Source organism: Tachyglossus aculeatus, chromosome 1, assembly GCF_015852505.1.
Source record: "Tachyglossus aculeatus isolate mTacAcu1 chromosome 1, mTacAcu1.pri, whole genome shotgun sequence".
NCBI classification, from domain to species: domain Eukaryota; kingdom Metazoa; phylum Chordata; class Mammalia; order Monotremata; family Tachyglossidae; genus Tachyglossus; species Tachyglossus aculeatus.
The window spans coordinates 143,542,117-143,556,035 of NC_052066.1; the positions used below are offsets into that span (position 1 = coordinate 143,542,117).

Sequence of the window (13,919 nt, forward strand, 5' to 3'; positions counted from 1 at the left end):
GAATACCTGCTGTGTGATCTGGGTCAGCTCACCTAACCTCAAGCTCCCAAAGCGCTCTGACATGGCAACTAACAATAATGATAATAATAATCGTGCTATTTGTTAAGTGCTTACTATGTGGCAGACACTGCATTAAGCGCTGGTGGAAAGAGTAGCAGCATGGCTCAGTGGAAAGAGTGTGGGCTTGGGAGTCAGAGGTCATGGGTTCTAATCCCGACTCTGCCACTTGTCAGTTGTGTGACTTTGGGCAAGTCACTTAACTTCTCTGAGCCTCAGTTACCTCATCTGTAAAATGGGGATGAAGACTGTGAGCCCCACGTGGGATAACCTGATTACCTTGTATCCCCCTCTAGAGCTAAGAACAGTGCTTGGCACGTAGTAAGCACTTAACAAATACCAACATTATTATTATTACAATCAAATCAAGTTGGATAAATTCCCTGTCCCACATGTGGCTCACAGTCTTAAATCCCATTTTACAGATGAGGGACCCAAGGCACAGAGAAGTGAAGTCACTTGCCAAGGTGGATCTCATCTTATCCACACAATCCCCCAGGGAGAGAGGAAGAGGAAGGGACTGTCCTTCCCAAGATCCAGCTGAGTCAGCCCCTCTGACCCCCTGAGGGCCCAATGGTAGAGGTCCACTGGATTCTATGGTCCCTGTGTGGGTCCTCACCTGAATCAATGCCTCATACTGCTCCTTCACGTCCCCAGCAGAGGCTGCGACCTTTCGCTCGGTGTCCAGAAGTTTCTTCAGGTTGGCATTGGCTTCGGAGCGGATGATCTCCAGGTTGATCCTGAAAGGGATGGCCCCAGAGGGCAGTGGGAGCCATGGTTCAAGTCCGGGAGGGGTGAGCCGGGGGAAAGAGGGCCTGGGTTGTAGCATTCATTACTCTCCGTCAATCAGGAGGCTGTCCTGGCTGGATCTTACATCAGCCCTTGAGTGATCTCCCCTCTCTTTCTTTAGCTCCCAATCCATCTTCCCTAGGGTGCTTGGAGGAGCTACGTGCTGATTTTCTTCTTGAACATCTAGCTCATGGCTAGGGATGAACCATCCGACACCCCTGACTCTCCCCACTCCCTCCAGGATGCTCTCTCCAGTGACCCAGCATCCAACATCCCTTCTCTCCTCTCTCCATCCCTGACTCTCCTTCCAGTGATCCAGCATGGATCATCCAACACCTCTAACTCTCCCCTCATCATTTCTGGCTTTCCCTCCATGCCTGCATGGAACAACCAACACCATAACTCTTCCACTCTATCCCTGACTCTCCTTCCAGTGACCCAGCAAATATCATTCAACACTCCTAACTGTCCCATCGCCAACCCTGACTCTCCCTCCAATGGGACTGCTCATCTACTCAAACCTCTCTTGAGCATCTAGCATCCTCAGATTTTCCTTCTAGTAACCTACTGTAGCTCATCGTCTTTCTGGGAAGCCTGAATGGATGAATAATACATTCTAATAATACATCCCTGGGCCATTATTGACCAGTGAAAGGTAAACCAAAAAGAGGAAGGCTCATTGTCACAGGAACTGCTTTTGAATCCCAGGCCTTTTAAAACTCCATACATTAAATTCCACTCCACTCCCACCACCTCTGCAGATGTTTAAATGATGAACACATTTTTCAAAATGGAGGCAAAATCCCTTCTCTGTTCCTTGAATTTTAACTGCTTAGCAGATGCCTCATCTCTTTCCTCCAGTTACAGAAGGACTATCATGGTTGTTATATTCTACTCTCCCAAGCATTCAGAACAGTGCTCTGCACCCAAAGAGCACTCAATAAATACCATTGATCAATCGATTGATTGAAACAGGCAACAGACGAGCAGCAGGAGGGAGGAGAAAGAGGAGGTGCACTCTGGAATCCAGATAATAATAATAATAAGAAAGACAATAATAATAATAAGAAAAATAATATCTGTTGAGCACTTATTGCCAAGCCCTGAACTAAGAACTAGAGTGGATACAAAATAATCAGGGCAGTAACAATCCTTGCCCCACAAAGAGCTCAGAGTCTAAATTAGGAAGAACTGGAATTGAATCCCCATTTTATAGATGAGGAAACTGAAGCCTAGAGAAGTTAAACAGCAGCCCACAGCTCAAATCATCCACAGCCTGGATAACTGACAGCCAAGGTCATATATTGCCTGGACAATCTATACCATGGATAATCAGCCAGATGGTGAATCATCTGGATAACCCACAGATGACATGATCTATAGCCCGAATAATGCATGGCAGACTAATCCAGGGCATAAAACCCACGTGCAGTTGGATGCAGGCTTTACTCTTGGTAAAGTGCTGGAAAATTTGGTATTTGTAGACTCTTCCCAACAATGAGAGAAACTACCTCATACCTGGGAAGTCCATTCACAATGACTTCCCAGCGGGAGAGCCACAGGAGAGAAGTCAAGCAGCCTAGTGGAAAGGGCATGGGCTTGGCAGTCAGAGGCCCTGGGTTCTAATCCCAGCCCCGCCACCCATCTGCTCTGTGACTTTGGGCAAGTCACTTAACTTCTCTGTACCTTGGTACAGTGCTTTGCCCTGAGTAAGCACTCAGTACAGTGCTCTGCTCATACGAGGTGTAAAATGGTTGTAAAATGAGGGTTCGATCCTAATTCCTTCCACCTAGACTGTGAGTCCATGCGGGACAGGGACTGTGTCCAACTTGACAACTTTGCGTTTACCCCAGTGCTTAGAATAGCGCTAGTAAGGACTTAACAGGTACCATAAAAAAAAAGGAGAGATTTGACACTTTTGTGTTTCCAACCAGGAAGTACTCAGAGGCGGACCGGAGATGGACGGGGGAGAGGGAGCAAGTGGACCTCCCGAAGTCCTCAGCCACATGGCCACCTACCCTGCTGCCTTGGACACGAGCTCCAGGTCGTTGGGAAGCCGCAGGAGGTCGGGATGGCTCTTTTCAACCTCCTGAAACACAGGGGAAGTCGTTCAGGTTGCCCACGTCCTCCCAGGGGGCTGGGCCACAGAAATATCAGACTCGGAGCCTCAGCGCCCTAGGGTGCCTTCACAACCCATCCAGCCCAGGGCTCACTGACGGGAGGACAAGGATCCTCGGAGGAACCATTGGACTGTAAGCAACCAACTCAGGGGTGGATCACTTCTTTTACTTCTACTGTATGTTCCTAAGTGTTCTGTACAAAGTAGGTGCTCGGGACAATGCCCTGCATTCGGGAGCTGTTCAGTACAGTGATCTGCATTCATCAGGTGCCCAGTACAGTGCCCTGCGCTTGGTGAGCATTCAGTACAATGCCTTGCTCTCAGTACAGTACCTTGCTCCGAGTAAGCACTCAGTACAGTGCTCTGCTCATATGAGGTGTTCAGTACAGTTCCCTGCATCCAGTAGGCGCTGAGTAAAATGTGCTGCACCCAGTACACACTTAGTACACTCGGTACAGTGCCTTGCCCCGAGTAAGCACGCAGTACAGTGCTCTGCTCATATGAGGTGTTCAGTACAGTTCCCTGCATCCAGTAGGTGCTGAGTACAATGTGCTGCACCCAGTACACATTTAGTACACTGCCTTGCCCTTGGTACAGTGCTTTGCCCCGAGTAAGCACTCAGTACAGTGCTCTGCTCATATGAGGTGTTCAGTACAGTTCCCTGCATCCAGTAGGCACTGAGTACAATGCGCTGCACCCAGTATACACTTAGTACACTGCCTTGCCCTCGGTACAGTGCATTGCCCCGAGTAAGCACGTAGTACAGTGTTCTGCTCATATGAGGTGTTCAGTACAGTTCCCTGCATCCAGTAGGCGCTGAGAACAATGTGCTGCACCCAGTACAGACTTAGTACACTGCCTTGCCCTCGGTACAGTGCTTTGCTCTGAGTAAGCACTCAGTACAGTGCTCTGCTCATATGAGGTGTTCAGTACAGTTCCCTGCATCCAGTAGGCACTGAGTACAATGTGCTGCACCAATACACATTTAGTACACTGCCTTGCATCCCGTAAGTACTCAGTACAGTCTCTGCACACACCAGGCATTCAGTTAAACACCCTGTATCCCATAGGTGTTCAGTAAAGTGCTGTGCACACAGTAAGCTGTCACCGATTCCCGATGTTGGTGATGGTGGTGGCGGTGGTGGTTGCTCTTTTGGACGTTCATCTTCGAAGTTAGACTGGATGAGCACAGGGAGTCGGGTGAGAGAGTGTGGATGGCTCAACCCAACCCAGCCTCACTGCTGCAACCACAACCCAAGCGCATTGTGAGGTTCCATCTCCCTCCAATACAGTCCCTCAGGATGAGCAGCCCAACTCTGCTCCTATTCCTGGAGCCCAAGCATCACCCACTCCACCTGCCTGTAGATTGAAAGCTCACTGTGGGCAGGGAACGTGTCTGTTTGGTGTTGTAATAATAAGAATGATGGCATTTGTTAAGCGCTTACTATACTAAGTGCTGGGGGGGACACAAGGTGATCAGGTTGGCCCATGGGGGGCTCACAGTCTTCATCCCCATTTTACAGATGAGGTCACTGAGGCGCCGAGAAGTGAAGTGACTTGCCCAACGTCATATAGCAGACACGTGGCGGAGCCGGGATTCGAACCCATGACCTCTGACTCTCTGCACACAGTAAGTGCTCAATAAATACGATTGATTGATTTATTGATAGAAGACACAAGTAGGATACTTGTATCTATTTCATTTTGTTCTCTGTCTCCCCCTTCTAGACTGTGAGCCCACTGTTGGGTAGGGACCGTCTATACTTGTATCTGTTTTGTTTTGTTCTCTGTCTCCCCTTCTAGACTGTGAGCCCACTGTTGGGTAGGGACCGTCTCTATATGTTGCCAACTTGTACTTCCCAAGCGCTTAGTACAGTGCTCTGCACACAGTAAGCGCTCAATACGATTGACTGATTGATTGACTCCAAAGCCCATGCTCTTTCTCCTGAGCCACGCCGCTTCTCTTGTACTCTTACAGTACTCCAGACATAGTAAGTGCTCAATAAATACCACTGACTGACTGGCTTGGGGCTAGGAACGGTGCCCACCACTACCGTGGGCCCCCATATATCGTGGGCCGGAGTCTTTCTCTCCCCTTGCTCAGTTACCCGCTCCACGGTGCCACCCTCCCTCTACAGCCCTGTCATCATCATCATCATCAATCGTATTTATTGAGCGCTTACTATGTGCAGAGCACTGTACTAAGCGCTTGGGAAGTACAAATTGGCAACATATAGAGACAGTACCTACCCAACAGTGGGCTCACAGTCTAAAAGGGGGAGACAGAGAACAAAACCAAATATACTAACAAAATAAAATAAATAGAATAGATATGTACAAGTAAAATAAATAGAGTAATAAACATGTATAAGCATATATACGTATATACAGGTGCTGTGGGGAAGGGAAGGAGGTAAGATTGGGGGAATGGAGAGGGGGATGAGGGGGAGAGGAAGGAAGGGGCTCAGTCTGGGAAGGCCTCCTGGAGGAGGTGAGCTCTCAGCAGGGCCTTGAAGGGAGGAAGAGAGCTAGCTTGGCGGATGGGAAGAGGGAGGGCATTCCAGGCCCGGGGGAGGACGTGGGCCGGGGGGCGATGGCGGGACAGGCGAGAACGAGGTACGGTGAGGAGATTAGCGGCGGAGGAGCGGAGGGTGCGGGCTGGGCTGGAGAAGGAGAGAAGGGAGGTGAGGTAGGAGGGGGCGAGGGGATGGACAGCCTTGAAGCCCAGGGGGAGGAGTTTCTGCCTGATGCGCCGATTGATTGGTAGCCACTGTCCAGGCCGGACCTGCCCAAGAGGCTGGGCCTTGGGGTTCGCACGCTCTTACCTCGAGGATGTGGTGAAGCAGCGTCACCCGAGTCTGGTTGGCTTTGGTCTCGGTCAGCTTGAGCAGGGTGCTGATCTTAAAGCCGTCCGCGTCACCTGTGTGGCTTCCCTGGAGCCCGGGCCAGGGGAAGGGGGATGGAGGGGTGTGGTAAGAGAAGATCAAAACCTTATTGAATCAATCAATCGTATTTATTGAGCGCTTACTGTGTGCAGAGCACTGTACTAAGTGCTTGGGAAGTACAAGTTGGCAACATATAGAGACAGTACCTACCCAACAGTGGGCTCACAGTCTAAAAGCCACATCTCCTCCAAAAAGACGTCCCTGACTAAGCCCTCTCCTCTTCTCAATCAATCAATCGATCAATCAATCGTATTTATTGAGTGCTTACTGTGTGCAGAGCACTGTACTAAGCACTTGGGAAGTACAATCAATCAATCAATCGTATTTATTGAGCGCTTACTGTGTGCAGAGCACTGTACTAAGCGCTTGGGAAATACAAGTTGGCAAGATATAAAGACGGTCCCTACCCAACAGTGGGCTCACAGTCTAGAAGGGGGAGACAGAGAACAAACAAAACATATTAACAAAATAAAATAAATAGAATAGATGTGTACAAGTAAAATAAATAGAGTAATAAATATGTACATATATATATATATATACAGGTGGGGAAGGAAAGGAGGTAAGGTGGGGGGCATGGAGAGGGGGAGGAGGGGGAGAGGAAGGAGGGGGCTCAGTCTGGGAAGGCCTCCTGGAGGAGGTGAGTTCTCAGTAGGGCTCCCACTCCCACTCCCTTCTGTGCCTCTCTTACTTGCTTCTTCATTTATCCTCTCTCCCATCCCCACAGACATAGGTATCTATCTGTTTAGATCTGTAATTTATTTATTTATTTATATTAATATCTGTCTACCCCTCTAATAATAATAATAATGATGGTATTTGTTAAGCGCTTACTATGTACTATCATCATCATCAATCGTATTTATTGAGTGCTTACTGTGTGCAGAGCACCGTACTAAACGCTTGGGAAGTACAAATTGTACAGTCTAAAAGACTAGGCACTGTACTAAGCGCAGGGGAAGATATGAGCTAATTGAGTTGGACATAGTCCCTGTCCCATGTGGGGCTCACAGTCTCAATCCCTATTTTACAGATGAGGTAACTGAGGCACAGAGAAGTGAAGCAACTCACTCAAGGTCACACAGCAAAGTGTCAGAGCTGGAATTAGAACCCATGACCTTCTTACTCACAGGTCCATGCTCTATCCACTACACTCTGCTGCTTCTCTAGACAGTGAGCTCGTTGTGGGAAGGGAATGTGTCTGTTGTTATATTTTGTTGTTATATAGAAGCAGCGTGGCTCAGTGGAAAGAGCCCAGGCTTGGGAGTCAGAGCTCATGGGTTCTAATCCCAGCTCCGCCACTTGTCTGCTGTGTGACTTTGGGCAAGTCACTTAACTTCTCTGTGCCTCAGTTACCTCATCTATGAAATGGGGATGAAGACTGTGAGCCCCACGTGGGACAACCTGATTACCTTGTATCTACCCCAGAGCTTAGAACAGTGCTTGGCACATAGTAAGTGCTTAACAAATACCAACATTATTATAATTATTATTGTATTGTACTTTCCCAAGTGCTTAGTACACAGTAAGCACTCAATAAATACGAATGAATGAAGATCTGGCAGTAAGAGATTCTCTCAGGAAGACAGCCTCCCCCAAGCCAGCCAGCCAGCCGCCCACCCCAACCCGGTGCCCTCCTCCTCGGGGCCACACTGGGGCCAGCGGGCGCAGACACGACTCACGTAGTTGAGGAAGTTTCCGATTTTGAGGACCAGTTGGCAGAAGACTGGGAGCTGGTGGCTGCTGAGCAGGCCTGGAAGGGAAGGAGTGCTGTCCGTGAATGCAGCGGCCGACCCCGGGGGCAGGGAGGTAGTTCCCAGACTCCTCACAGTTGGTTGGATGACAATGGCCCCTGCCCCACAGAGCTTCTGCTTTCCCCCAACCTCCCGGTCAACCACTGCCCCAGGGCAGGAAATACAGGTAAGAGTCGCAGGTCCCCCGACACATGAAGCCCTCCTCTGCTGCTAACCTCCCCACTGTACCTCGTTCTCACCTGTCCCGCTGTCGACCCCCGGCATCCCCCTGGCTTGGAATGCCCTCCTTCCACACATCCGCCCAGCTAGCTCTCTTCCTCCCTTCAAAGCCCTATTGAGAGCTCACCTCCTCCAGGAGGCCTTCCCAGACTGAGCCCCCTTTTTCCTCTCCCCCTCCCCATCCCCCCTGCCCTACCTCCTTCCCCTCCCCACAGCAGCTGTATATATGTTTGTACAGATTTATTACTCTATTTTACCTGTACATATTTACTATTCTATTGATTCTGCTAATGATGCGCATCTAGCTTTATTTCTATTTATTTTGATGACTTGACACCTGTCCACATGTTTTGTTTTATTGTCTGTCTCCCCCTTCTAGACTGTGAGCCCGTTGTTGGGTAGGGACCGTCTCTATATGTTGAACCGCTTAGTACAGTGCTCTGCACACAGTAAGCGCTCAACAAATATGGCTGAATAAATGAATGAATGAATGATCAGCATTCCCTTCAGGTCGCTCCCACTCTCTGCTCCCCGCCTGGCTTCCTCCTCTCAAATTCTGCCACCAAGCCCTCAAGCTAATGCCACCTGAAGCTCTCCCTAACGCCTTCCTCCAGCCCTCCAAACATTCAAGGAATGGTCCTGCCTTTGTGCCGGGGTCTAGGGAGGATTTGGGTGTTGGGATTTTCTCGTGGCACTAAGTACCCAGAGACAGCCACTGCAGAAAAGAGTTGGTCACGGACTCACACACCCACACACACCCACACACAGACATACACATGGACACATGGAGTCATATTTACACACACAGAAACATGCACACATGACACTCTCCCATATATGACACTCTCCCCAGGTTCAGTAGCCCCCCTGCCGTCTCCACTTACACTGACAAGCTTTCCGGATGATCTCCGCTTTTGGCCGAATCATGTCCAGCACGATGAGGGTCTCCTCACACAACAACATGCACTCAGTGCGCAGCTGGTAGCTAAGATCAGGAAGCAGGAGGGGAATAGAGGACATGATCAGTGTGGATTAGTCAGCCCACTGGGCAGGCCCCTAGATAATAATAAGCGCTTGGTAAGCGCTTACTGTATGCCAGGCACTGCATTAAGTGCCGGGATTGATACAAACATATCAGGTTGGACACAGCCCCTGTCCCACATGGGGCTCACAGTCTCAATCCCCATTTTATAGATGAGCTAACCGAGGCACAGAGAAATGAAGTGACCTGCCAAGGTCACACAGCAGTTAAGTGGCGGAACGGGAATTAAAACTCACAACCTTGTGATTCCCAGGCCTGTGCTCTATCCACTACGCTGAACATGAAGACAAGAGCAGCCTTAGTGTGGCAACACTTCCATAAACCTTGGGAAGACTGTGGTGGCTGTTGATGCAGTAATCATTGTGGCCACGGTTGTGATTGGACTCTCAGCTACGAGGAGCCTGAAGTTCTGCTTCAGAATCTTACTGAGCTTTGTTTTGTTCATGTTGCCTTAGCATTTTTTTTTCATCTCTTCATGTGCCTGTTGCCAGTCTTTTCTCCTCACTTTGATTTTTGGACTGTGAGATCCCAAGGGCCAGGGACTGTGTCTAATTCCCATCTGAATATTCTTTCCCAGTTCTTAGTACCATGTTCTGCACACAATGAAAGCCTCATGAATCCTATTACTACTACTAAAACTGCCATTTCAGCACATTTATGCCACCACAGCACTTGAATACTCACATCGCACCTGAGACATATGTACATATCTTTACATGCTATTGCTTCCTCCTACCTGCATTTTACCTTAGTGTCTCTCTCCCCTACTAGTTTGTAAGCCCCTTAAGAATGGGGATTATCACCCAAGGGCTTAGTACAATGCTCTGCACTCAGTAAGAGCTCAATAAATATTATTAATTGATTTACTGATTGATTTGAAGAGTTTGGGGTGCTGGGTGGTCCATGCTAGGTCACTTGGAAGGAGAATCAGGGATGGGAAGGGGAGAGTTGGAGGTATTGGAAGTTTCATGCTGGGTCACTGGTGGGAGAGTTGGGGATGGAGAGGGAAGAGTTAGGGGTGTTGGAAGTTCAAGCTGGGTCACTGGAGGGAGAGTAAGGGATGGAGTGGGGAGAGTGAAGGGTGTTGGATGGTCCATGATGGGTTACTGGAGGGAGAGTCAGGGATGGACAAGGCAGAGTTAAGAGTGTTGGAAGGCCCATCTCTAACCATAAGGGAAGGTGTTCGGGAGGACAACCAGTACACAGCTCTTCCAAGCATCCTGGTGCCCCTGTCAGAGTAAGGTTCCTGGGCTGAGCAGACTGTGGGGCTGAGCTGGGGGTCAGGATCTTGTCATCATCTCCCTCAGGAGTTCCTCATCTCTCAATCAATGATACTGACTGATCACTTACTATGTGCTGAGCACTGTATGCCCTCTGGTCAGGGAATAGCTGTTCTGTGTATGAGGCAAAAATGCATACCCAAATGGACTCCCCTTTGGCTAAAGGCACCTTATCCCTCTTCTTCCATAGCCAGTATAAATCTCTCAGTAACAGGGTCAGTGCCCTGGCCTGGGTCAGCCACAGGGGATGATGCCCTCCTGGGGCCTCTCCCAGGGTGGTAACCCCCAGTGGACATATCACCCAAACTCCTCCAGACTCTCCCAAGTCCCAGGATAATCATCCTTTGCCCCCGTGGAGTTGGGTGACTTCCCCCTTTGCTGCCCCCCTATCCCTGAATGGGGGATTCTGAGGGTAAAATCCCCACTTTCTCCTTCCAGCCCCAGAGATGCCCAGCCCTCTCGCTCTCCAAGGGCTCCTTGTCCCCATTTTTGTTGTCTGTCTCCCCCTTCTAGACTGTGAGCCCATTGTTGTTAGGGACCGTCTCTATATGTTGCCAACTTGCACTTCCCAAGCACTTAGTACAGTGCTCTGCACACAGTAAGCACTCAATAAATACGGCTGAATGAACGAATGAATTCTCCTTTTTCACACATTCTGGCGGAGACCCACTGGGGTAACTTTAGCTCTCCAGCAGCCAGAGATCACGTGAGAGGTGGGCAGTCAATTTTGCCCCTTCCCTGTACAGGAATGGTACAGTGCGGTTCAGTGCTCTATACACTGCAGGGGTCCAGAACAGCACTGGTAGGGATCCAGTACAGAGGTCTGCACACAACAGGGATCCTATACAGTGATATACACTCAATAGGTGTTCACAGAGGCCTGCACACAGTAGGTGTGCAGCACACACTTTGCTCCTCTAATACTAACCTTCTCACTGTACCTCGATCTGGTCTATCTTGCCACTGACCTCTTCCCCAATTTCTGCCTCTCTCCTGGAATGCCCTCCTTCCTCATATCCGACAGACAATTCAAAGCCTTACTGAAGGCACATCTCCTTCAAGAGGCCTTCTCCAATAAAGGTCTCCTTTCCCCTCTCTCACTCCCTTCGTTTCCCTGACTTGCTTACTTTATCCAACCCCTTCCCAGCCACCCAGTACTTAAGTACATAGCTGTGAATTATTTATATTAATGTCTGCCTCCCCTTCTAGACTGTTAACTTGATGTGGGCAGGGAATGTGTCTGTTTATTGTTGTATTGTACTCTCCTAAGTGTGGAATGTGTCTGTTTATAGTTGTATTGTACTCTCCTAAGTGCTCAGCACCGTGCTTTGCACACAGTAAGTGCTTAATAAATATGACCGGGTGACTAAGTGCCCGGTCCAGCAGTGTGTACACAGTAGGGGCCCCGTAGAGTGTTCGGCACAGAGTAGGTTCCCTGTTCAACACTATTCACAAAGTAGGCACCCAGTCCTCTACTTTGCCCACAGTAGGGTTCAAATAATAGCCAGGGTGCTGACAGGCAGAGCAGCACCCCCGTACTCACCAGGGGACCCCAAGAAGCAGGAGATAGAACTGGTCGGCACTTGCCAACTTGGCTTTTCCATCCCCGAAGGATTTCAGGTTCTCGATCTAGGAGGAAGAGCAGCCTGTTAGCCTGGCGGTGCTGATCTTCCTTCCCCAACCCTCCTGCAGGCCGGGGGTGAGGGAATGGGAAGATCCGGCTAGCCCACGGACATTACCTCATGTTTTTCAGGCAGCAGCTTGAGCAATTGCTTCAGCACTTCCACGTCAAACCTGGTCCGGTCACCCCGCTGGATCATGGCCACGATCTCCTCGTTCGGACTGCGGAAGGGAAACCGGGGAAGAGGTGAAGGGGGCATCGGCACAGTAGGGAGGGGCTGCGGGGGGAAACCCGCAAGCTGGGTTGGTTTCTGCGCTTCTAGAGATTAAAGGAGATTTGACTCTGGACCTTCCAAACTGAGAATGCCAGTGACACCAACTGTTCCCAACATGTGTTGGGTGGATAAAAGGACACCCAGTAGGTGTTCAGTACACTGCTCTGCGCCACGTAGGTGCATGCAGGAGGTGTCTAGTACTCTGTATGCAGTGCATGATCTGCAGCATGCTCGGCCCATGCGAGGTGCCCTGTTCCATGCCCACAGGTGGTGTCCTTTACCATGCCCATAAGAAGTACCCTGTACTGTCCCCAGCCCATAATAAGACTGTGAGCCCCATGTGAAACAGGGACTGTGTTCAAACTGATTAGCTTGTATCTACCTCAGCGCTTACAACAGTGTTTGACATATAGCAAGCACTTAATTAATTTATTTATTTTACTCGTACATATCAATTCTATTTATTTTATTTTGTTAATACGTTTTGTTTTGTTCTCTGTTTCCCCCTTCTAGACTGGGAGCTCACTGTTGGGTAGAGACCGTCTCTATATGTTGCCAACTTGTACTTCCCAAGTGCTTAGTACAGTGCTCTGCACACAGTAAGCGCTCAATAAATACGATTGATTGATTGATTAACAGAGAGACTTAAGAGAAGCAGCGAGGCTCAGTGGAAAGAGCCTGGGCTTTGGAGTCAGAGATCATGGGTTCAAATCTTGGTTCCACCACTTGTCAGCTGTGTGACTTTGGGCCAGTCACTTCACTTCTCTGGGCCTCAGTTACCTCATCTGTAAAATGGGGATTAAGACTGTGAGCCCCACGTGGGACAACCCGATCACACTGTAACCTCCCCAGTGCTTAGAACAGTGCTCTGCACATAGTAAGCACTTAATAAATGCCATTAAAAAAAACAAAACCCTCTCAGGGTCGCACCTGGGGAGTTTCCAGTACTCTACCAGTCTCGGCTATGGGAGGGAGAGTCAAGCAGAGGCATACCCATTCCATTCCTAGCTTGGCCAGTGGCTAGCAAGTGGGAGGCAATCTACTACAAGTCAAAACGCACCCATGCTGGGCAGCAGTGGGAGAGAGTCGAGGGCGGAGACTCAAGTTCACTGCGTGGAAGGTGGCAATGGTAAACCACTTCCATATTTTTACCAAGAAAACTCCCTGGATCCACTACCAGAACGACTGCAGATGGAGAGCGGGGCGTTCTGGGAGAGATGTGTCCGTAGCGTCGCTATGGGTCGGAAACGACTCGACAGCATAAGACCAGACAAGCGTTTAACAAATACCATCATTGTTATTACAGGAGGTGCCCTTAGTGTCCCCGGCCTATTGGAGGTGTTCTGCATCGTGCTTAGCACAATGGAGGTGCCCAGTTCAAAGAGGGCGAAGGGAGTCAGAAGTGCAGAAAGGCGACTCACCACTTGAACTGCTTCAGGAAGATGTTCAGGTTGAGACTTTTCTTAGAGTCCAGGAACGTGACCTAGCATAGGTGGCAGAGGCTTTAGCCTGGATCCCCGGGCATTCCTACCCAGCTCCAGGTACCCGCCCCAGAGGCCACCAAGTACCTCCTTTGGCTCCTTCTTCACCGGGGCGGGCTCCTTCTCCTTGGGCTTGGTGGTTGGGAAGCAGAACAGCTGCTCTATGCTGCCATAATCTGGCTCCACGGCCTCATCGCTGAGGCTGCCAGTCGATGCCCACATGGAGTGACTCTCTGCAAATGGCCCAGGCCGGAAGGCCGGCTGAGTCAGAGCCCGGGCCCATGCAGACTCTGGCGGGGGGCAGGGCCAGGAGCCATAGAACCAGGAGGGAGTGGATG

At 49.9% G+C, this 13,919-nt stretch overlaps 1 protein-coding gene and 1 non-coding gene across 2 annotated transcripts in view; one reads left to right on the forward strand and one right to left on the reverse strand.

Moving 5' to 3' along the window:
• The window catches only part of LOC119927353 (inverted formin-2-like), a 32,181-nt gene that overhangs the window by 12,545 nt on the left and 5,717 nt on the right, over positions 1-13,919 (reverse strand). The window contains exons 12-20 of the mRNA XM_038745968.1: positions 13,669-13,814; positions 13,522-13,583; positions 11,945-12,047; positions 11,749-11,834; positions 8,768-8,868; positions 7,593-7,663; positions 5,791-5,898; positions 2,865-2,935; positions 677-797 (exon numbers count right to left, since the gene is read on the reverse strand). Of these exons, the coding sequence (XP_038601896.1) occupies positions 677-797; positions 2,865-2,935; positions 5,791-5,898; positions 7,593-7,663; positions 8,768-8,868; positions 11,749-11,834; positions 11,945-12,047; positions 13,522-13,583; positions 13,669-13,814 (869 nt within the window). The remainder of the gene's footprint in view (positions 1-676; positions 798-2,864; positions 2,936-5,790; positions 5,899-7,592; positions 7,664-8,767; positions 8,869-11,748; positions 11,835-11,944; positions 12,048-13,521; positions 13,584-13,668; positions 13,815-13,919) is intronic.
• LOC119936922 lies at positions 13,013-13,150 on the forward strand. Its single transcript, XR_005453879.1, has one exon. It is a non-coding gene; the product is annotated as a small nucleolar RNA SNORA7 (small nucleolar RNA).